The sequence below is a fragment of the Conger conger genome, chromosome 14, assembly GCF_963514075.1.
Source record: "Conger conger chromosome 14, fConCon1.1, whole genome shotgun sequence".
NCBI lineage: Eukaryota > Metazoa > Chordata > Actinopteri > Anguilliformes > Congridae > Conger > Conger conger.
Genome location: NC_083773.1, coordinates 21,786,557 through 21,808,402, shown reverse-complemented (window position 1 = coordinate 21,808,402; position 21,846 = coordinate 21,786,557). Strand labels below are relative to the sequence as shown.

Genomic DNA, 21,846 nt, shown 5'->3' with positions numbered 1-21,846 from the left:
AATTTAGCTTAATTGGGTGCTTCATGTTTAGAGGAGTTATGCACGCCACATTATGTCAGATATAGCTATGCATGCCAACCAAGTTCATATTGCGCGTATTGTGCTATATTGCAAATAACTGAATACAAAGAAGTAAAATGCTAAATGGTCAAAATATCCTGAGTTGAATCAGTATGCTCCTAATTGGTGAAAGTGTCACTGAGACTGCCTACTGAGACTAACCATCACGAAGATAATGAAAAAATTCCAGACAAAGAAAATGATAAAGGGTGTTAATTATTAATTTAATGAAATGATAACCTAAATAAGAGCATATTGATTAGCCTCCGTGTAAAATGTATTTATGTTTATGTAATTGTTTGCAATATAGCACAATATGAACTTGGGAATCTTATCCTTTATGGCATGCGTAGCTATATCTGACATAATGTGGGTGACTTACACAGTCCCTCGAAACACGAAGCAGCTAATTAAGACAAATTAACAGCTTGTTATAGATTGTAATTATGGTTGGAACGAAAATCAGCATACACAGGCCCCCTATGTGAACTGATTAAGTACTTGGTACAAGGAGGCTATCTATAATCAGTTGAAGTCCCATACACTTAATAATAAAATGTTCTTTTTTATTTTTGATATGATTAAGTAACCATTTTTGAGCGCATATTGTGAGGTAAATTTGCCTTTTTATTTGGTTCACAGATGTAAATACATTACAGCACTGGTTTTGCTAGTTCTTAATAATGCTCAGCGTGGCAAGACAGAAGTCAACGCGCTTCATGGATACTCTGTATGACCTTGGAATTAAACTTAAAATTAAATCTAAAGTTTATGCTTTTCCTTTTTATTGGAATTCGTATCCGAATGGTAAAAGCTTAAGATTCCTCTCTGTTAATATGACGGGTGCTGATTGTTCCCAGGGAGGTTTATACCTCCTTGATCGTTTCACGAAAGATTTTCAACGGTTTGTAAAACGATCATGGAAACGTTTACATGAAACGTGTAACAAACGGCAAAACTGCCTGTCTATTGTTCCATTTTCACATCCCCCTTCGAGTAAAGTACCGGATAAAGGACAGGGCGGATTTTGGAGGGGGGTCCAACCCGGTAGCTTCTTTTGACCCATTAAATTGGAGGCGTTGTCATGGAAATCCTAGGACACACAGGGATTAAACAATGAGATGCTTCACAGCCACAAAAGCCACGATGATGAAGAGTCATTCTCAAAAAGGCATCGGAAACATTAAAGGGAATTTTTCCTCAGTCAACCTTTATAAGTGCAGCTTTCTTGTCAGGGCGCAATGACTGCAAGTAGTCTTCATAGTATATTTGCGAAATGATTACGTTGTCCATTGCGCAGAACTTCAGAATCGAAAAGACACAGCTGCTACAGACCTAAGACGCAGGGGGACAGACCGTTCCTTCGGAATAGTCTAGGCGCCCTTTGGAATGCCGAGATGGCAAACGCGAGGAAGAACCTACAAAAACATTCAAAACTGTTTGTTCTACTTAATTTCATGACACTGACAAGCAATGCCATTGAGACAGGTAAGAAAATGGAAGTTCAGTTTTTAAGATTTACTCCACCGTTTAAACATCCTCTTGCCACTTGTTGCAATTAGCCTGACGTTGCGCCTTGTGTACGTAATTTATTTATTGCTCTTGGCAATCCTGACGGCAACTTAGTGCTTTTGTTTCGACAAGAGTTCGTCTTTACTTCACAGTTATAAAACGTTTATATTATGGCTCTATACTTAATTGGTAACTATTCTTCTAAAATAAATTGGAATCGAAGTTCAAAATCGAAGGAAACAAGGCACAAGGCACCGTTTCTTTTAAGAGTAGGGAAACTATTGAAGGACACATTTAAACATTTAGCCTATTATAATACAGTTTTCCTTTTTAGTTATTGTTTCTAAAATATAAATAATTTCCCAATCAGTAATAATGTGATACATTATATTGCACTATACATACACCGTACCTCAAATGGCATAGGACTGCCTTATTTTTAGGTATGCTTAAAAAAGAGCATTAGGCCTACGGAATGTTTATAATAATGCGATGTGTATTGTGATAATAATACCAATACCAATAATAATAATAATAATAATAATAATAATAATAATAATAATAATAATATATTTTTTGTATGAATAATAATAATAATCATACTCATCTATCTGTGCAGCTTACCCAAAGCACCAGGTTTTTTATTTTTTTAAAGATTTTATTAAAATGCCTGAAATATATGTATGACGATATAACCCAATAATAAATACACACATTTACAAATGACCATCTAGGGACTATTATTTGGTCAAAATGTAGACCTGTTAGATAGAGCATTTCGTGTTTATCTGGGCAGAGGCGTAGTATAAGTTTAATCGTTTAATTTTTACGCTATTTATTCGGTCCACGGATATTTCTTAGTTCAACATTACAAAAAGACATATGACTGTTCGATAGAATTACAAGTATACAGTAGTTTTTTTATCGATATGGTAAGCGCACAGCACATCTCCAAATATATCATTAATCTAGAACTGGAGCGCATTAAGTGAACTAATTGAATTAGCTCAAATATAGGCATATTCATATTTCCACATCCCAAGAAGTTGCTATCTGGTGGTATAATATACTGTAAAATGTAGTGATCAGTAGGCTAATGCCATCAATTTCACGTCCCATTTTCACATATAGGCTACAGTATAAACATGCACGTTCTCCCGCACTTAATAAACCAATTTGTGCCATGTTTGCCCCTCACTCGTCAGAGCGTGCGACACGTTTGCAGAAAAGGGGTCGGTGAGTGTTAAATGTTGCTTCTAATCGTGTTCCCATGGAATCTCCGGAGGTTCTTGCGTGGCGCGGATTGGATGTTGGCTTAGAGTGACTCATTGACAACAAAACAACACCAAGATCTATGTGCAGTTTCTTTGCCCTTCAAAGGCGCATTCTTTTCCTTTTCTGCCGTAGTTCTCCTATCTAACTCGGTTTCTGTATCGGGCGTATTTACTGGACTCTGGATCCATTCCTGATTCGGCACGGTGCTATTCAGTAATCCCGTTTATCGTGGGGCGCCATGTTCTTGTGTTGTCCAAATTTCGGAAAACACCGAAACATGTTTGCTGAATGTTTGAAGGATGGATAGCTTCCACCAAATACAGGTTTTCTTTGGACACGCCAACAAGGCTGCACTAAGGGATTTGCAGGTCACCCTGGGAAACGGAGCTAATAAATGTTCAAGGGGGCATAAATCTTCCTATTATTTGGTAGGAGCCCAAATGGGGGCATGCTGGAGAAAAGGCAACAAGCTCACATTAACACATTCTGAGCTTTTCTTAAAAACACAAATATCTGTAGTTATAATTTGGGAATAATAAAGCATCAACAAAATGCTCTTAATTTACAGAAAATGCTTTTTAGATTCATGAAGGTTGATGAGAAACAATAAAGAGGATACCATGTGGCTGTAAAGATGCGCTTAGTGATGTACCCATAAGTATCCACATAAAAAAAAAAAGTTTTCTCCAATCACCTCATCAGCACTGTGTTCCTCTCAGTCAACCTTGTAGACTTCTGCGGCCAGACCGTCCGAGACGACGGCATGATCGTCAACTCCCACCGGGATACCCGCAAGTACTACTTTGTCACCATAGGGACGGACTGCCACCTCACGATGCAGGCGGCCACCCCCAGGGACAAGGTGCAGTTCCATTTCCGCTTCTTCCTGGTGTACAGCCTGCTGAGGGTGACCCCCCTCAGCCAGCCCCTGCTGAGCCCCGCCCCGATGTCCCCGGATGCCTGGCGGAACCTCTCCCTGCCGGACCCCCCGAAACCTGGGATCCATCTGGATCCCACGCCCGGATACTGGCAGGGGGCTGGGGACCCCTGCCACGCCGGGTCTTTCATCCAGTTCTACGACGGAAAGGACAAGACGGCCCCTCTGCTTGGGCCGTCGCTGTGCGGGAAGAGCATTCCCAGGCCCATCCTGTCCACAGGAAACTATCTCACCCTGCGGCTGATGACCAGAGGTACCCAGCCCAGGGTGGACTTCATGGGCCATTTTACATCTTTTAGGCTGGGTGAGGGACTGGGGTTTTCTCACCCTGTTTTTTTCACTGTGGAGTTTAACATTTAGCATGTTGTGTGATAACTGCTGTAGAATTAACGTAACGGGGGGTACGTTTGTTTGAATCCATTTTGTGCAGAACCATTTTCACTTGGTGTATTTACTGTATTCTGTCATTATACGGCATTAGTGGCCTAATAATAGAACTGATACATTTACATTTTTTGTGTGTTGCTCAGTAATGTAGTGTAGTCTAATGTTAGGAGTGTCACCTATATTTTTAATTTTAGCCATTATAGACCACCAGGTTTTGCTTGATATATTATTTTCTCTCCCATTCTTACCCCCTCAGGGTTCAACCAATCAGAATGCAGGAGTAAACCGTATTTCACTTGTGAAAATGGGAAGTGCATTCCTGCGAGTCTGGTGTGCGATGATCATGGAATCGATAACTGTGGAGATGGCAGCGACCAGGCAGACCGCCCACCTGCGGATTGCAAAGGTTATTCAGGGCCAGTAGACATATATTATACACCCACCTAAACTCACAACTCACAGGCCTTTGAATTGTAATAGTAGAGTACTGGACCAAAGCCACAGTTTTATAAAAGAGTATCCAGAGCAGAGCAGTTTTATTACTATTAATTTATTAAAAACATGACCTGAGATGCAATTTCTATAAGTTTCTAAACCTGTAGATAATGGAGAACACTTAATAACGGGACTGTCACTTGAAACTTACTAACAAACTTAAATGTTAATGAAATATTTTTATACTATGGCACTGAAAAATAACTGAACTAGCCTTGGTACAAGCAAAATAATACCCTATGAACGAGACAGTTTTGAGGAAATAATTTCTTAATAACTGACTCATTCATAGGGTATTATCCCTTACTTAACAAACAAATGCTAATTAAATGTTATTAATGCACTTAAATGTTAATTAAATGGTATTACCACACTTAAATGTTAATTAGATGGTGTTACCACACTTAATTGTTAATTACATGTTATTACCACACTTAAATGTTAATTAAATGTTACTACCACATGTTATTAACACACTTAATTAAATGTTGTTAATGAGCTTAATTGTTTTTTGTTTTAAAGGCCAGTCCTCCACAGCAAGGGCCAGGCATCCAAGGGTTACGCCCCCTTCACCCATCTTGAACCCGCCCACTTTATCTCGGTCTACCAATAGCTGTGGGACTCCAGATAGACCAGATTTTGTGCCAGGTTAGTCTCTGCTTCTCAGATGCTAGAACATGGCAGAACAACCCTAATTTGGCACAAATTCTACTAATTATCAACTCAATGAGATCTGTCGCTATTGAATTAGGTGTGCTTTGTCAGGGTTGGAGTGAAAAGCAACCAGTTGGTAGCTCTCCAGGAACAGGGTTGGGCCACCCTGTACCATGGCCCTGTATTGCGTACCTCTGTGCGTGACTGCTGGCCACATTTGGTACTGCCATTGTTTGGGTGAGAACAAAAGGCTGCTGCTTCAGCTGAAAGCGGCACCCATCACTTTACCGTTTTCATTTGGTTTAAGGTAAACATCTGCCTCAAAAGCAATGCATGGAGAGCAATCAAAGCCTGAACCCAAAGTATGAGTACAAATTATGGAGAAAAGTGGGGGCATAAAATTAAGGAGAGAGCAAACAGGATAAACGGCAGCCGCTGGGCCTCCTGCCATTAGCTCCTGATTGATGGCGGGGGGGAAAGGATGACCCTTTGACTGCACCGCTCTGTTGTCAGTGTCCAGGGACAGTGCAAATGGACACTGCGTTTGAAAGATAGCCGTAGATGGACATGGCCTCTGCCAAGCCAATAGACCCCCACTGCGATGGAAAAAACAACCAGAAAACAGGTTCAGTTCAGTTCAAATTTCTGTGGATATGAGGAGGAGTTGTGCTTGTCATTATCTATATTTCACTTGTAATTTTGTATCTTACATACAGGATAAGAAAGCAATTGTGTGGAGCTCTTTACAACACATTCACATAACCTTTTCCAGAAAGTAAAAGATTTTTGTTTACCCAAATTATTGACACTATTGACAAATGTAATGCTCATTAGACACAGACTTATCCATTGAAATGTGTTGGCCAAAGTGTGCTGTATTCAATTTATGGGGTTGACTTGTAATGTCACGTTTGAAGATTTATATTAAAGTTTTGTGGTCAGTAGCCTTCAAACTTGCTTTGAGTATTTGATACGTGATCATGCTGGGCATTCCTTTAACACATGGGTCTCAAAATCCGTTGGAGGGCCACCCTCTCTGCTGGCTTTTGTGATTTCCTTTTAGTCAGCAGCCAGTTTGGACCTCGAGAACAAGGTGTGCAGACTCTTTAGCCAATCAATGACTTGACAATCAAGCACTTGAGTGCAGGAACACAAAAACCAGAGTGACCCTCCAGCATTGGAGTTTCAGACCCCTGCTGGGACACGTACCTTGTGGTGATTGTAGTTTCTTGTGTCTCCCCAGACTCTCAGAACTACATTTCCCTGCTGGGCCTGTACATCCTGCTGGGGGTGCTGGCGGGGATGCTGGTGCTGTGCTGGTGTTGCTGGTCACCGGGCTGGTTCCTGTGGAGGGTCAGCGTGTGCCGCTTCCTGCCCTGCTGCAATTCGGCCTGTGCCTCCTGCCAGTTCTGCACCCGCAGCTGCTCCCGTCCCGGCAAGGAGCCCCGCCCAGGCAAGGTCACGCCCCAGGGTACCAACACAGCGACCCCCATGGCTGTGTAGCCCCCACCCTGAGCGCCAAACCCAGACTGGCCTCACCCCTGGGCAAATGTGCAAACCTGGGTAGGACTCCCTCTTTGGAGCTATGTGTGTTCTTTGCCGAACATGGGATACCATTTTCTTTTTTGTTTCATGTCCTTTTGTAAACCTACGGGAAGCAGAAGAACGAGGAACCACACAACTGACTGGACTCTGTCCAATAAGACGTTGAGAATAAGTAAAGAGTTGAATAGATTGAGATTGCGTAGAGTAACAGATCAGATTGAGTCACAAACTGTTGGATTCAGATTCACGTAAGATTAGCAGCGGAAACAGGGTGCTCGAATATCAGAAATAGATACAAAAGGACACTATCCTCCATTATTTCTCCCACCATGCAAACATCCAGCTGAAGGTTCCATTCCTGAGATGATTACAGAAATGTGAGAGGTGAACATCACTCATGGTTACTCCTCTACTCTCTTCTCATCACCCAGCAGAGGGGGGAAGTCCAGAGGTCAAAAAGTAAAATCCTCCCCAGAATTATGTTCTAGTCATCTGGATTTGCCAATTAGCACAATTCTTCAGCCAGGAGATAGAAATAATGAGCAAAATAAGGTGGCTGGGTTCATAGGTGAAAGAAACGCATGGCAGGTCTTTTAGTTTCTGGCCCCTGGACTTTCCACCTCTGTCACCCTGTGACATATGTCCTGCAACTGAATACCAAATCAGCAATAAGTGTGGACACCATTCGCCAAGATAATCCCCATTGTGATTGTCACATACCAGATATTTACAATTTGCCAAAAATGAGCTCTATCAAAAATGCGAAATCTTCTCCCAATCCTCTCCCTACAAATGAGCTCAGAGGCCCCTTAAATATTACCTTTCCTGTAATGTAACGACTGAGAGGCAATGTTACAGTGGTAATGTCTTATATTCCTATGACTTGCTACCTTTGTATTGTTATCCATAAAATGTATGACCATATTGTCATGAGTCTAGACTGAATATGAGCAGCATCCAAAGCCTTTTGCTGAAAATAAATTGCTGTTTTGATAAATGATAGCACAGTCCTTGTATGTACAGTACTGTATAATTGTAGCAATCAGATGCACAGGAAAAGCATCTGGTATGTTTGTTAAATTGCATTTAGATTTAGATTTGAGACATAAGAGCAAGGGGATTATGGCTTTTGAGTCTTGGGGATTGATTCAGTCAATCTATTCTGCAGCTGAAAGAAATTCCATCTAAATGATACATTTGCTGGATGTATAATATCAACAATTTGTTGTTAATGTGTAATATATTAAATGAAAAAAAGAATGTTGAAACTACCTAAATTACCTGCTCGAAAATGTCTTTAAAGTAGGGCGGTATTATTCCTTAGATGATGTTATTCTCTTACTTTGGATTACTTATTATTCTCTTTCTTCTCATTCTGTTCACGATGCTTTGCCTACTTGATACTAAGGACCAATCAGTATGTTGGGCATATACCGATCATTGGGTTAATTTGAGTGAACTCTGATTGGTTAGATGTAAGGTAAAAATGATTTCACATGCCTTTTATTTACTGAATGAGAAAAACAAATGGGTTTACTGTAATTAACCTAATTTCAGAATTCAAAAACATAAACAGCAGCAATGAAGGGCCTGGTTTTACTGTAACAGAATATATAATAAATATATTTTCAAATCCTATTGTTTCCAGTGGTGAATAGAGGATAACACTGAACATGAATAGACCTCTTCGACATAAAATAGACCTCTTCGATATTTTCATTTTTTGACATGCGTCTTGGTTGACAAAATATTTAAAAAAATACTCTACTATTTTCTTGAATACCCCTTGTAGTGTATGTTTCAGCATAGTAGAATATATGGATTTTGGACAATTTAATCCCTGGCTTTTAGACAATGCACAAATATCATTGTGACAAGCAAGGATCACATACAATGCACCTGGGTCATTCTTTGAAAATCAATTTCTAAGTTATATATAAACAGACAGTAAATGTTTGAAAACAGGAGGTGTTTGGTTAAATAGGCTGTACCTCTGGCACAAGTTGGGTACAGTAACCCTGGTGAAGCAGTTTGTTCCAAGGTTGATCAAATGAGCACACGCATAAGTATAAAGACTGTAAGTGTCGTTATGCATTGAGATTTGCTTTGACAAAGATTCATAAGTCCATCTAGCCTACATAACATGCCTTGTTACATCATGTTACATCATACCCCCTTCTGAGTAAAGTGTGAAATTGAGCACAAAGGCTCCAGTTCAGAGAAAAAGGGAAAAAGAAAAGCACCCACAAGATTAAAAATAGCTCACGCCCGGTTTAATGAAGTGACACAGGGGGTATGGTGAGTCCTTCGGAATTAGAGGAAAAAAAGGTACAGAAATTAGAACTAGCATTTGTCAGGAGGACAGTCTTACACAACACATATCTGAACCCAAGAGTTCAAAAGGGCATTAGCTTAGATAGTTCAAAACCGTATGCGAGTATGCAGTTTCAAATACCACCAGCCATTAATTTCTTTGCCTGTTTTTGATTTTCATTCATAGCCCAACACAAATACAATGAAAACCTTTTTAGCAAAAAGGATCTCCTCTAAAATATACAGTAATGAAGTATTCCAATAATTTAGTCATTTATATATTTGATTATTGATGCACTTAATAATCATCTATGTGACTGATAAGGCATTGTGCCCCACAGTGGATTGCACTGTTACACCTTACGGAATGTTTGTGGTATTTTCCGGTGTGTGTGAGGTGTGCACAAGTTCTTGTTTTAAAAATACAGAATACGGATATCTGCATCTACTGTCTGGACCGGTCAATAATTTGTAGCATATACTGTACCTGTTATACAATAAAAAAAATTATATGCACATGCTCAGATGCGCGGTCTGGTATTTTAAATGGCTCCCACCCCCAAAGTGGTGTCATTTTGTGTTATTCAGCCAGGGCTGAAATGAGGTTCAGTCAGGACACAACATGGGAGTGAAAAATAAAACTGAAAGCAAAAAGAAGTGAGAACAAAACTAATAACCAAACAACAATCACTCTACTGTGGCCAATCCAACATTTTCCAACATGGTCAGTATATCGAGTCTTCAAAAGGGCTATGGCCACTCTCTTAAATTATCTTGACTTTTCAGACTGACCGCTTTCCTTTTCAGAAATACCTGTCCTTTTCAGAAATAATAGTCTGTCCCCATTGACCCCCACTCAAGCGAATTATGAAGGATCCATACTGGGGCAACTGGGGTAAAAGAGTAAACGTATTAAAGGTACAATAGGTGATTTTAGACTCCTAACGGTCAAGAGAGGGAATGCAACAACAACCAACCTTAAACCACAACACTGTTTAAGCTTCCCACAATCTATGAATATAACACGTAATATAAAGCGTTATCATACAGTTCATTGCTCTCATGCACTGTTTTGGAAAGCTGACAGTGACAAACGCAACAGAGCCATAGAACAGAGTCTGCCGTCTTTTCGTAGTGTTCTCGTAAGAAAATGTTCAGCGAACAGAAATTTTTACTTTGGTGCGCGACACACTATTGATATTTTTTGTCTTTTTTAAGTTTTCACTTTAGCTAACCAACTATATTGTGAGCAAGCAAGTTATTTGGCTACTTAACTAGATGGCTATATAACCAAGATATGATAGTCCACCACAAACAATGCAACTGTTACTTTACTAGTTTGATATAAATAAAGGTTACGGATGATTGAACACATAAAGAGATAAAAGGAACTAGTAGCTGCCCAAATTGCACTCCAGACAAATGATCACTGAAACTGTATGCTATTGCTTATCTAGTTAGAAAAAAATAACAGTTTGCTATCAGTAACAAGCAAATTAGGTATTACTAGTTAGCTTCCCGAATTTACAAATATCCACCTGAAGCACAACGCTTGTGCAATTGCTTCCATGTTCGTATTGCCAATATCTTATCGTAAGTGGATATTTGTAAATTTGTCAAGCTAATGACAGAAAATTTGCTTGTTGCTGCCACTAACAAACTGGTATGGTTTTATAATTAGATATGTACCGTAAATCCTCAAATTGTGGCCGGGGTCTTTTATTTACTTAGGCTGCACAGGCCTTTATTTGGGGCAGGCTTGTATTCGAGGCAGGCCTTTATTTTTTATTAGGCTTCTGTTATAGAATTTTATTCTTAAGGATCTTTTTTCCTAAAGTGCGTTTTATTGTGAGACATACGTTTAGTTTGGAGCAGCATACCGGTAGGCTATCAAAAGATTTTCGCTTTGGTTTGGGACTTAATTGACTTTTGGACTGTTTGATCTATTGCTAAATGTTGGGATTGATGGGCACTGAAATCTGGGGGGTATTTGATGGTTCACTGTTAAGCTTTATGTAGTTGAAAGAGTGTCTGGATTTCCACCCGTCTGTTTATTGCGAGCCAAGGCAGCCGCTTTCATTCATTCATTGAACGTGCGCTGTGCTGTAAATACATGGAAACCTTATTGCGTAGCCAAGTAGCATAAATTGAGTTAATTTAGAATTTTGCCTGATTTACATTTAAACAATTGTGTTTAAATGTATACTGCTTCAGCCTTTGGCAAGCTACTCAGAAGGGGGCGGCAAGCGACTGGTAGCTTGAGAGCAACGTGTTGGAGACCCATGGTGTAGGACAACTTTTCATTGGCAACAGTATTAAACAAACCAACAATATAAAATATGAAGAAGAACTCTTTTATTTCATTGAGTTAAATCGAAACAATGTCTTCTAGTGCTCATGGACTGATAGCCCTACTGGTAGGCAATATTACCCCGGCTTGTATTTGGGGGCCGGCCTTTATTTGTCCGAATCGACCACACCCCCGGCTATTATCCGAGGCCCGTCTTCAAATAGAATCCCGGACAGAATTTGAGGAGTTACGGTAGTCTTCGCTTGGATAATAAGCAGTATACAGAGTTTCAATGATCGCTGCTCTGGAGTGCAATTTGTGCAGCTACACAAACAATCTGAATAAGCCCCCACGCCATTGGCTGTGGCAGTTAGAACCAATTTTCAACCAATGAGCTTGAATTGTTGTACAGCTGTACAATGTTTTGATACAGAGTGACGGCCTGACAAATGTACACTTTGAAACCCAAATTTAAGGACTATAAACACAGGCAGAGGGTGAGCAAACATGTCAGTGAGCCTTTTTCAATGATAAGAAGGGATTTACAATGGTCTTGTAACAATGTTTTAACATCAAAAACCTATTGTACCTTTAAGTAGCTCCAAAGTAGCAGAATCACACCAGAACGCAACAATCATAAGAATTAAATGCAAAAAAATACAAAATGAACAAACATATTTCTGAACTAATAGTGTCTAGGTTAGACTGGAGATGAAGCAGCAGGCTCCATTAACCACGATGCACACTGCACACTAAGGACAAAGCGCTCAGACTGAATAGAAGCCTAATGCTCATAAAAGCAGGTGAACCCCGAGTGACCTGCCACATCATTGAGGTCTGAAGACCAGGGGGATCTTGCTCCTGGAGCATATTGTTATGGGTCAGTGGTGCATTTGAGAAGGTGCCACCCATTGCTCTAGGTGAGGAGAAAGAGGTGGCACCAGGCCCTCCTGCAATAAGATTGGCCACCCCTGGTGCCCCCTCCCAATACTATTGAACACTGTCAATATGACAATGCTAAAAGCCATTGGATCAGAGCACTGTAGGGACCTTTAACAGTTAGAAAAGGCTCTATAACTTACATTATGAATGCTATTAGTGGTATTATATAGCTTTGCTGAGCATGCCTAACGTATATGTTGTCCTATCCATGCAAAACAGTTATTCAATACAATGCACTGTAAGCCAACTTTCAACGCTGTTTTTTTTCTGATTAATTCACTTCTAAAGAGCCACTCCTGACTGGTTCTTGGTCCCCCCCCCCCCCTTCGACAAAATCCTACATTCGTCACTGTGCTTGGCTGCCTAGATTTCATAGATGGTGACTCATGCACATCCACCGTGACCCCACTGAAGTGACCAGGCCGTATGATACACAGGAACAGTCTTATTCAGCAGCTGAGGTGAAACTGTGAAACACGGAGGTGGAACAAGTGACCTGAACGTGAGAGGTGGCTTCTGGGACAGGGATGGTTGAGTCTGGATGAAGAGATACAACAAGCTTCTCACTGAGGAGCTTCTAACTCATATAAAATTACACAGATAAAAAGACACGTCCAGTCTGTTTATTTAAAGAAGAGAATGTAGTGACTACGTGAGGAAAAACAAAATAAGTTATTTGTGATAAGAAAATTAGAATTTTGTAAGAAATAGTTTTAAACTTTGTTCTTAAAAAACAACATATTTTACATCTTCTATCGGTCTTTGAGATCCACTTAAAATAACTATATGAATCTCTTAACAACAGGGTGACACAGAGGCTTTTCCATACAGTAGCTAATGGCAGCTATGATCACTTAATCATACAGAACATGAGTTAAATTTCACATGGGTTTTGGTGATAAAATTATAGCTTAATTCCACATTGGGGGAGAAGGGGAGAAAGGTTAAACAGTTTACAGACAACACCATAAAAAAGTTACTTTTTCTGACATTAACTCAGTTGGTCATGGAGTTTTATCATATTAGAAATATTGAAGGAAGAGCAATTACCTTTAAAAAAAAACAAAGCAAAAAGAGCAAAACAAATTGGTTTTTAAAAGGAAGAGCTTTAGACATGCTCTTCACCTGAGATCTGATACCCTGCTGTGACTGCGGATGTGACCGAAATGGTTTTGGGAAAGAAAACACCAAGAGAGATGAAAGTGGGAGAAGGTCTAAACTTCAAGTATTAACACACCTAGACCACAAAAGCATCATTAGAACTAAAGAAGAACAGGATATGGTTAGTTTATCTCCCCCCCCGCCCGCACGCCCGCCCCTCCACTAATATTGTGTGTGTGTGTGTGTGTGCATAAATAAGAGTCAGTGCTAAAAGCATCTTCAATTCCAGATCTACACCACTGTAAAAGGCCTACTTTTTCTTCATAGTTAAATGCTACTGCAGGGAGAATGTAGACTGAAATTAGTAAGAGTCCTTCATTAGAAATAGATTTGTGAAAAATGGCTAATAGAATGTTTTCAACAGTTTTGTATTTATGCAGCACCAAGGAGCGACAATGCTTTGCTTTTGGTAACAGTTTGTAAGAACTGAGCACCATTATCCTGTCATTGTGTTTGTGTGAGTGCCAGTCTGTATGTGTGTGTGTGTATTTGTAGCTGTTAGTTGAATATCAAGACTCTGGTTCCTGCCTATGACACACAGCTGTGTGTGTGTGTGTGTTTGTAGTTTGTGGTTCCTGTCTACGACACACAGCTCTGTGTGTGTGTTTGTAGTTCCTGTCTACAACACAGCTCTGTGTGTGTTTGTAGTTTGTGGTTCCTGTCTACGACACACAGCTCTGTGTGTGTTTGTAGTTTGTGGTTCCTGTCTATGACACACAGCTCTGTGTGTGTGTGTGTGTTTGTAGTTTGTGGTTCCTGTCTATGACACACAGCTCTGTGTGTGTGTGTTTGTAGTTTGTGGTTCCTGTCTATGACACACAGCTCTGTGTGTGTGTGTGTTTGTAGTTTGTGGTTCCTGTCTATGACACACAGCTCTGTGTGTGTGTGTGTTTGTAGTTGTGTTAGTTGAATCTACGACAAGCAGCGCTCCACGTTGATGCCGTCCTCTGCATGGGCCCTCAGGTCGAGGGGCCTGAAGGGCCGTTTCCCCGGCCGTGCGTTCGTCAGCACCAGGTTCTTCACGCAGCCGGTGATCCCGGAGGAGAACTTTCCGCCCGTCAATGCAGTCATGTCCGGAGCCCCGCCTTACACCCACAACAGAGTGTTTCAGTTACCATGACAACCTCAGTACAGTCACACTCTACACTACATATTCAGCAAAATACCCCTTACCGGACAGATTCATTTTAAGTAATTACATGGAAACACAGTCATTCAACCAGGAACAGGACACTGCTGCTGTTGCCCTTGCCCTTAGAGTGACCATAGAATATGTGCCAATCAGACTGAAGGGTGGGTTATGAATAGTTAATTACATTGCTAAATCAAAAATACCCTTTGAAGAGTATGTTTTTTTGGAATGTTTTGTATGTCAGTGTTCTAGAACTGTTCTAGGAGTGATATATAGCAACAGTAGGATGTGCAGAGAACAAAACAGAGACAGTTTATTCCAGGGCCAGAGATTCAGGCACAGACTCACCCAGGAATATGTTGCCTTTGGTATCCACCATGATCATTCTACCCTGTGACTGTCCTTTTCTGGGGGCTCCTCCGTCAACCTGGAGGTAGCCTTGTTTACCAGTCCTGTCCGGATTCAAATGCAGGAACGTATGCCTTCTGTTCAATGTGCCACTTAAGACATTTCTTAGAACAACATTTTGTACTCAACAGTAGGCTGACCCTACATGGGGCACTCCAAATGCAATGCCTATTAAAGTTATCCTTGTAAATATCATTCATACATTTCACTGTATCCCTGAAACCTGCAATGTAACATGTCCTCAATTCACATACAGTACAAACCAAGTGAACATTTTGGCTATCAAAATTAATTACACTCAAACATATGTCCTTTTTATTGTCCCCCCCCCTTTTTTTGCCCAATTTGGAATGCCCACTGTAGGTGTCCATTACGGGACTGTGAGCGCTTCATTTGGAGCGCAGGCAGGCACATACAGTGCTCCCCTCAGAAGCACCAGATTTCACCACACTACAGCTCGCAGGTCAGGCTCACACAGACACCAGTTGGGGGAGGAACCTTCACATGCAGCTCAACAGAAGGACATACGGGTGTCCTTCCTAACCCAGGGTGATGATACTGCCTATTATGCTTCAGCCTGCAAAGTTTACCGGCCATAATCCACACTGGCACAGTCGGGATACATCCCGGACGGGCCCCCTAGCAGACCCCACCAGAATTAAAATGATCCCATAGATAAAATATTGGTTATAAAACAACAGATGCATGTCTCATTATGGCTGTGATTCCATACCGTACCTCACTGCAGTTAGCTTGTGCCAGTTTCCATCATTAATAGGCTCTTTAGAGATGATCTCTGCCTCTCCACTGCCCAGCTGATAACTGTTGACACATAATTAGACAGGCTTGTGACTGTTAAAAAACAGACACGGTCGGTCAACAAGAAAATAACACTCATGAGAATTTGTTTGTGTGCATTATAATACATCTGTGCATCAGGCTTAGTGTCTTGAGCATACTACATAGAAAGCGCATCTAACCACTCGACCTACTCGATAATATGAAGACTATCTAAACTGCACAGGGGCAATACTGACAGTAAGCCAATTCTGAAAGCCCATACGAAGGCTACAGTCAAACAACAATTACAAAACAGCTGCTTGTGACTTACCTGAAAACAAGATGTCCATTTTTTAAGCCAAGGCTAATAAAGTCTTTGCCTTTTCCTTGATCTCCAAGTTCCTGGAAATACCAACGTAAAAAATGTAAACATGCAGGAAAGGCCGCCATTTTGTAAAGTCCTTTTCATCACCTCTGACGATCAACTATCCATTACATTGATTAATAATTTTGAGAAAAAAGTCATTACTGCTGTGTGCATGCATATCAACCATTCAGTCAACTGTGGACATTCAGCAGTGGAGAAAACAGACGTGCAATTTCAGCCAGCAGGGTAACAAATGAGCGGACAGAACTCCTCAAAGACCAGAAAAGATCATTAGAAGGCTGGTTGGGACGTTTCACAATGCTCAAACTCACTGAAAACAGAGCTGGGCTGAGATCTATGAGACAAACATCAGGGCATTCGTCAGAACCGCACAATGGCTCGTCTCACTTGAAAGCGCCCCACCAAGATCTATTGGTGACACATCGGGGAGTGCTCAACTCGAGTTGAGCCATTTTCCTAAATGGAGTACCGGGGGGACTGCACGCAGGGACGGTGGGAAAGTTAAAAGAAGACATTCCTCAAATCCGAGGGCTGAGCGACCGGGATCCGTTTGGATAATGCTTCTGGGCGGTTACCGGGGGGGGCGGGGCGGGATAGGGTGAGTGACCCCTCTTTTCTGTTTCCTGTAAAGGAGTCCCGGGACAGTGCGGGGAGAGGAGAGACAGATGTGTGGCTGTAAGAATGACGGGGGCTGCTGTCTCTCTGTTAATGGGCTGGGAGTGGGTACCTTGTGTCTAGCATGCAGCTTGCGAAAAGCCCCAGTCGGCTCCTGGGGAAGAGGGAGGCGGGGTTAGTGTGGCAGAGCAGACCAGGCAAACGTGCGCTTCGTTTGTCGCATGCCCCCTAGTGCTTCTGGCATGCAGGGCAGGCAACATGTTATTAGGCGTGTCATTAAATACTTATTAAACAATAGACCCAGAGTGATTATTCACAGATGATGAGAACCAGAATTAGGTTTGTTTACATGATAACTGTAGCTTTCATTGTTAAGTTAACAATTGATATCAGTTTTGTAATCATACACAGTATCAGTTAGTTTTGTATAACAGGGCTCATATGATAGAAACATGCAGGATTTACAATGGCTTGTTAAAGTCCCTGATTGGCTCAGTTAATAATGGTGATGGTTGAAAGTGGGCAGTAAAGCTGAAGCATCATGGGATTGGGCCTCTGCTCTCTTCGAGGCAGACTATAACCAGGAGCCATAGGCAGCTATGGCAGGACACAAATGACCAAGTCCCACAGCTGCTGGGATTACCACCACATAAGGGGTCTCAAACTCCAGTCCTGGAGGGTCACATTCTCTCCTGGTTTTTTACTTTCCTTTCAATCAGAAGCCAATTTATGGGTGTACAGAATCTTTAACCAATCAGCCAATCTGTGATTTAAGACATTAAACATGTAAGTGCAGGAATACATCAAAACTAACAGGCCCAGTGGCCTTCCAGGATGAGATTGAGATTTTCCCCTGAAAAGGGGAAAAACAAGTCCACAGGCTATCAAGTGTTGTCAGTTTTGTTCCAAGAAAAATATGTGTGTTTACTTAAGTGTATTAACACACATTTGCTTCCTGTTGTTTGACAGGTTGTTAAGAATTATGAATAGGGAAAAACATGAATTGATTTGATTTGGTTTGAGAATGGATATTAGAGGAGAGTTTAGAGTGATCTGGAAGGTTCTCTGGGCCCTGGACCTACCACCCCCTGCCACAGGACCAGGCCCTCTGAGGAGACGGTGCGGATCTCCAGCTCCATGGTCTCAGGGGCATCCGGTGAGCTGAAACACAACCAGCCACTTCAGCTCCCAAAGCACAGAATCATGGCATCTCTGTTGAGTTCAATCGCTTCGAGAGAATTCGGTACCTAGCCCCACTCAAATACATATTAAAAAAAGCTTAATTTCAAACACATCTATATATATTTGGCATACCCTCCATGCATCATAGCATTTCACCATTTTACCATTGGACATCAAGATATTAGAAGCTTTAAAAATGCACTGATCTATGAACAAAATTATACTGACTATTAGCTACTAGCAGAGACATGCTGACACAGCAAATATACGCACAGCTCACCTTCTGGGAAAGATTGGCTTTGGCAGAGTCAAGTACCCATCATCATGGAAATATGCAGCATACTGAGCTGGGGAATCTGAAAAGCGGAAGGGACATGTTAGGACTGCTCCGCTTCTATCTGTCTGTCATCTCTGACCCGCGCTCCCTCTGGTGGCTGATATCCGACACTACAACTCATCTCTGGATTAAGGTTGTTGAAAACATGCCCAAATTCTATTATAGTTTTCTTTTCCCTTATTCCTTATCCTTTATTTAACACATTATGGGTTTTGGCTTGTTATCATTTTCACTGCCTTTGAACTACAATGTTACAATGTCACAAACAGTACAGTGTTGGTGTGATCCTTATATCAGTCACACCAGACATTTCCACATGCAAATACTAACATTTAAAAGGTCCCCTTTCTACCAACACAAGCAGTCACAGAACAAGAGACTGCCAATCACCGGTTATGAACACACACATACTGCATACGTTTTTACATATGTCGTGTCAAACAGGCTGGGGGTCTGGGTACTAATGCTCCCGCACACCCCCATCCACACCCCACCTCACTCAGTTAGTTTTGGGCATCGGGCAAGCTGATTGGATACTGTACCATTCCCCCCACTGCCCTCCCAATCCCACACGGTCTGAGAGAAGCTGGGAGAATACCCTGTGTGACAGAATGTGACTGTTAAAGTAGTGGAGAAAGGGCCTCTCTCTCTCTCTTTCTCTCTTTCTCTCTCTCTCTCTCTCTCTCTTTACAGTACGGCAAAACAGGAAGTCCATTATAGAGACCTTACAGGGCACAGCTTTTGTATGTGACGTATTATCCTTCATTCGGCTCAATATGTGCTGAAGCAGCCCAACTCAAGGAGGAGTTGAACCCACAACTCAGATTTTTAGCCCATTTCCCCCTGTGCAGCTGAGAATCATCATTGGCAGGAGGGACAGAGCAAAGGGCAAAGTTCACAGGACAGGAGATGGGCAGGCTGACTCACCGCTCTCGCAGAAGAGGCCGGTGTACCCAGGGGCACACACACAGCGCTGGCTGGAGCAGCTGCCCCCGTTCAGACACTGGGCACTGTGCTGACAGGAGTCCTTCACCACCTCACAGCGCTCCCCTGAGTGAGCGCAACACACAGTCACACCGAGACATGAGCACAACACACACAATCACACCGAGACACAACACACACAGTCACACCGAGACATGAGCGCAACACACACAGTCACACCGAGACATGAGCACAACACACACACAACACACAGTCACACCGAGACATGAGCACAACACACACAATCACACCGAGACACAACACACACAGTCACACCGAGACATGAGCGCAACACACACAGTCACACCGAGACATGAGCACAACACACACAGTCAGGCTGAGACACCATTCAGCCGCTCCTGTTCTTTTTACATTTCATTACATTTTTCTCAGATCAGCTTAAAAGGATTAGAAGTGTCATTCCACCCAGGATTTAATTAAAAATGTATTTTGTTTACAGGTTAAGGGTCCTGAACACTGTTTAATACTGCCCCCTGCTGGCCAAACCCCTACTCCGGAGCTGATGTAACCTTTTTCACTCGACTGTAATGTATTGTGAGAAATTACTTGAGAATTATACCCAGGCAGGGGTCTCAAACTCCAGTCCGGGTGGGCTGCAGTCACTGCAGGTTTTTGTGATTTCCTTTCAATCAGCAGCTGAGATAAATGAAGCGTTTAAGAACAGGAACATATCACATGAAAGAGCAGCAGACAAAGCGGCCCTCCAGGATTTGAGTTTGAGATCCCTGATCCTGACCAAGCACATGACCTAATCACTGATCCAGGTGATGGATCATTCGCTAGAGTGCACACTGGTGACCTCCGACCCCGGTGTTGGGGCTGACCTTGGAAGCCATCTTGGCAGAGGCAGCGGTACTGGTGCTCTGAGCTGGAGAGGCAGGTCCCCCCGTGCAGACAGGGCCTGCGCTCACAGGGGCTGCTGTCAGAGCATTCCCCCACCGCCTGGCTCTCCAGGAAGCTGTAGGACAGGTCCACCTTCTTCCCATTGACCCGCACCTGGGGGGAGGGGAGATTCAGTCACGCTACACCTTGAGAATGCTCAATAATTCAGTCCATCAAGTCCTCAAGATCCAGAATGTTAGCTAACATGTAGCATTCTTATGAGAATGGTGGCTTGAATGTTTTGCCACTGCTAAGGCCATATCAGCCAGGTTCTGCCTCCTGTCTGGTTGGGAGACACGCTCTTTTCTCTCACTCTCCACCTCAGCTGATGTGTGCCGAGTGTTCTTGTGCAAAATGGCAGCCGTGAATCGTCTAGGTGAGTGCTACACATTGGTGGTGGTTGAGGTGAGTTCCCCCTCATCACTGTAAGGGCATTGAATGTCTAGAGAAGCGCTATATAAATGTAATGTAATATCAATCCATCCATCTGTCCATCCATCCATCCATCCATCCATGAAGCTCACCTCTCCTATGCAGCCCTCGAACAGCATACTGATGTTGGCGGCTTTGGGCAGGATGTCCATGCTGGGGACCCCGCCCAGATACATTGGGGTGTGGATGTTCAGGCCCTGCGCCTTCCCCGGAGACGACCTCCTGACCTCAGGAGCCTGGTCCACCTTCAGGAAGCCATCTTTGTTGAGGCGCTCGGCGGTGACACGATGCCACTGCTCCAGCGTCACAGGCTCCTGGCTGCGAAGGACCGCCATTCCTGCCACAACACAGAGGTCAAAGGTTATTCTATGTTATGTTACCACAGTGTAGTCCCCCATAGCTGGGGAGGGGTGGTTGGAATAAAATGTTCTTCTTGGTGCCATTTAGGCTTGCCAGGTCATGAAGTGGAGGCAGAAACGCCCAAGACCAGGCTTGATAGATGCCATCTAAATTTTAGGTAAACTACACTTTAGTGGAAGTGGTAAAAGGCAAGGCATTGCTGGGCTAAATGGCCTGTTCTCATCATTATATTATGTAATTTTGAGAAAGCAGGATCCACAGTGATGTGGAAACTAAGTTAGTACCTGAATGCAGGTGAAACCTTCCAGGACTGGGCCCTCTTCACTGTGTCCCTGTGATGGGAGCTATACTGCCCTTCAGTGACATGATAAGGAAGGCTTGCCTGTGAGCTGTCCCTAGATCACCCTGTAAAAACTCACCTGTTTGTTGGTGTCTCGGTAAGGAGAGCTCACCTGTCTGTAGGTGTCCCAGCGGAAAGCGCTCACCTGTCCCGAGCTCGTAGCGGAATTCCACGTGACTGTCCACCAGGGAGAGGGACACAAAGTCCTCCACCTTGGTCTTCTTCCCCCCGCTGAAGAACATGAGGCCCTCCTGGTCCAGAGGCCTGAACTCCAGCTCCACCCGCAGGTCGTTGTGGATGTTGGTGAGGGGCGGGTAGGCGATGAAGGAGTCTTCGCCATCGAAGGCGGGCGTGGTCACTAAAGTGCCTACCACAGAAAGAGAGGACATCACAAAGCCGCCCAGTGGCCTGCTC

The 21,846-nt window shown here is 42.7% G+C and overlaps 2 protein-coding genes across 4 annotated transcripts in view; one reads left to right on the top strand and one right to left on the bottom strand.

The window, feature by feature from the left end:
- The first annotated feature begins 1,423 nt into the window (after window positions 1-1,423).
- Window positions 1,424-8,500, top strand: ldlrad2 (low density lipoprotein receptor class A domain containing 2). Its single transcript, XM_061219575.1, has 6 exons — window positions 1,424-1,548; window positions 3,567-3,787; window positions 3,881-4,088; window positions 4,428-4,577; window positions 5,189-5,314; window positions 6,564-8,500. The coding sequence occupies exons 1-6, from the start codon at window positions 1,458-1,460 to the stop codon at window positions 6,821-6,823; spliced, it is 1,056 nt and encodes a 351-aa protein (XP_061075559.1). The 5' UTR covers window positions 1,424-1,457; the 3' UTR covers window positions 6,824-8,500.
- A 5,234-nt stretch (window positions 8,501-13,734) lies between these two features.
- The window catches only part of LOC133109952 (basement membrane-specific heparan sulfate proteoglycan core protein-like), a 96,989-nt gene continuing 88,877 nt past the window's right edge, over window positions 13,735-21,846 (bottom strand). For 2 of the 3 annotated variants that reach the window (XM_061219736.1, XM_061219737.1), the window contains 11 exons: window positions 21,578-21,799; window positions 20,825-21,069; window positions 20,243-20,414; window positions 19,341-19,463; window positions 18,357-18,432; window positions 17,977-18,055; window positions 17,007-17,048; window positions 16,223-16,293; window positions 15,850-15,933; window positions 15,052-15,155; window positions 13,735-14,656 (listed from right to left, as the gene is read on the bottom strand). In XM_061219736.1, coding sequence (XP_061075720.1) covers window positions 14,484-14,656; window positions 15,052-15,155; window positions 15,850-15,933; window positions 16,223-16,293; window positions 17,007-17,048; window positions 17,977-18,055; window positions 18,357-18,432; window positions 19,341-19,463; window positions 20,243-20,414; window positions 20,825-21,069; window positions 21,578-21,799 — 1,391 coding nt within the window. In that variant the 3' untranslated portion in view covers window positions 13,735-14,483. The remainder of the gene's footprint in view (window positions 14,657-15,051; window positions 15,156-15,849; window positions 15,934-16,222; window positions 16,294-17,006; window positions 17,049-17,976; window positions 18,056-18,356; window positions 18,433-19,340; window positions 19,464-20,242; window positions 20,415-20,824; window positions 21,070-21,577; window positions 21,800-21,846) is intronic. The other variant, XM_061219738.1, reaches the window with a different exon arrangement.

Bases quoted from the DNA above. Each gene is read 5' to 3' on its own strand.
- ldlrad2 (XM_061219575.1), top strand. From the start codon at position 1,458: ATGGCAAACGCGAGGAAGAACCTACAAAAACATTCAAAACTGTTTGTT. The intron at 1,549-3,566 runs GTAAGAAAATGG...TGTTCCTCTCAG, and splicing joins AAGCAATGCCATTGAGACAG to TCAACCTTGTAGACTTCTGC. The intron at 4,578-5,188 runs GTTATTCAGGGC...TTTGTTTTAAAG, and splicing joins CCCACCTGCGGATTGCAAAG to GCCAGTCCTCCACAGCAAGG.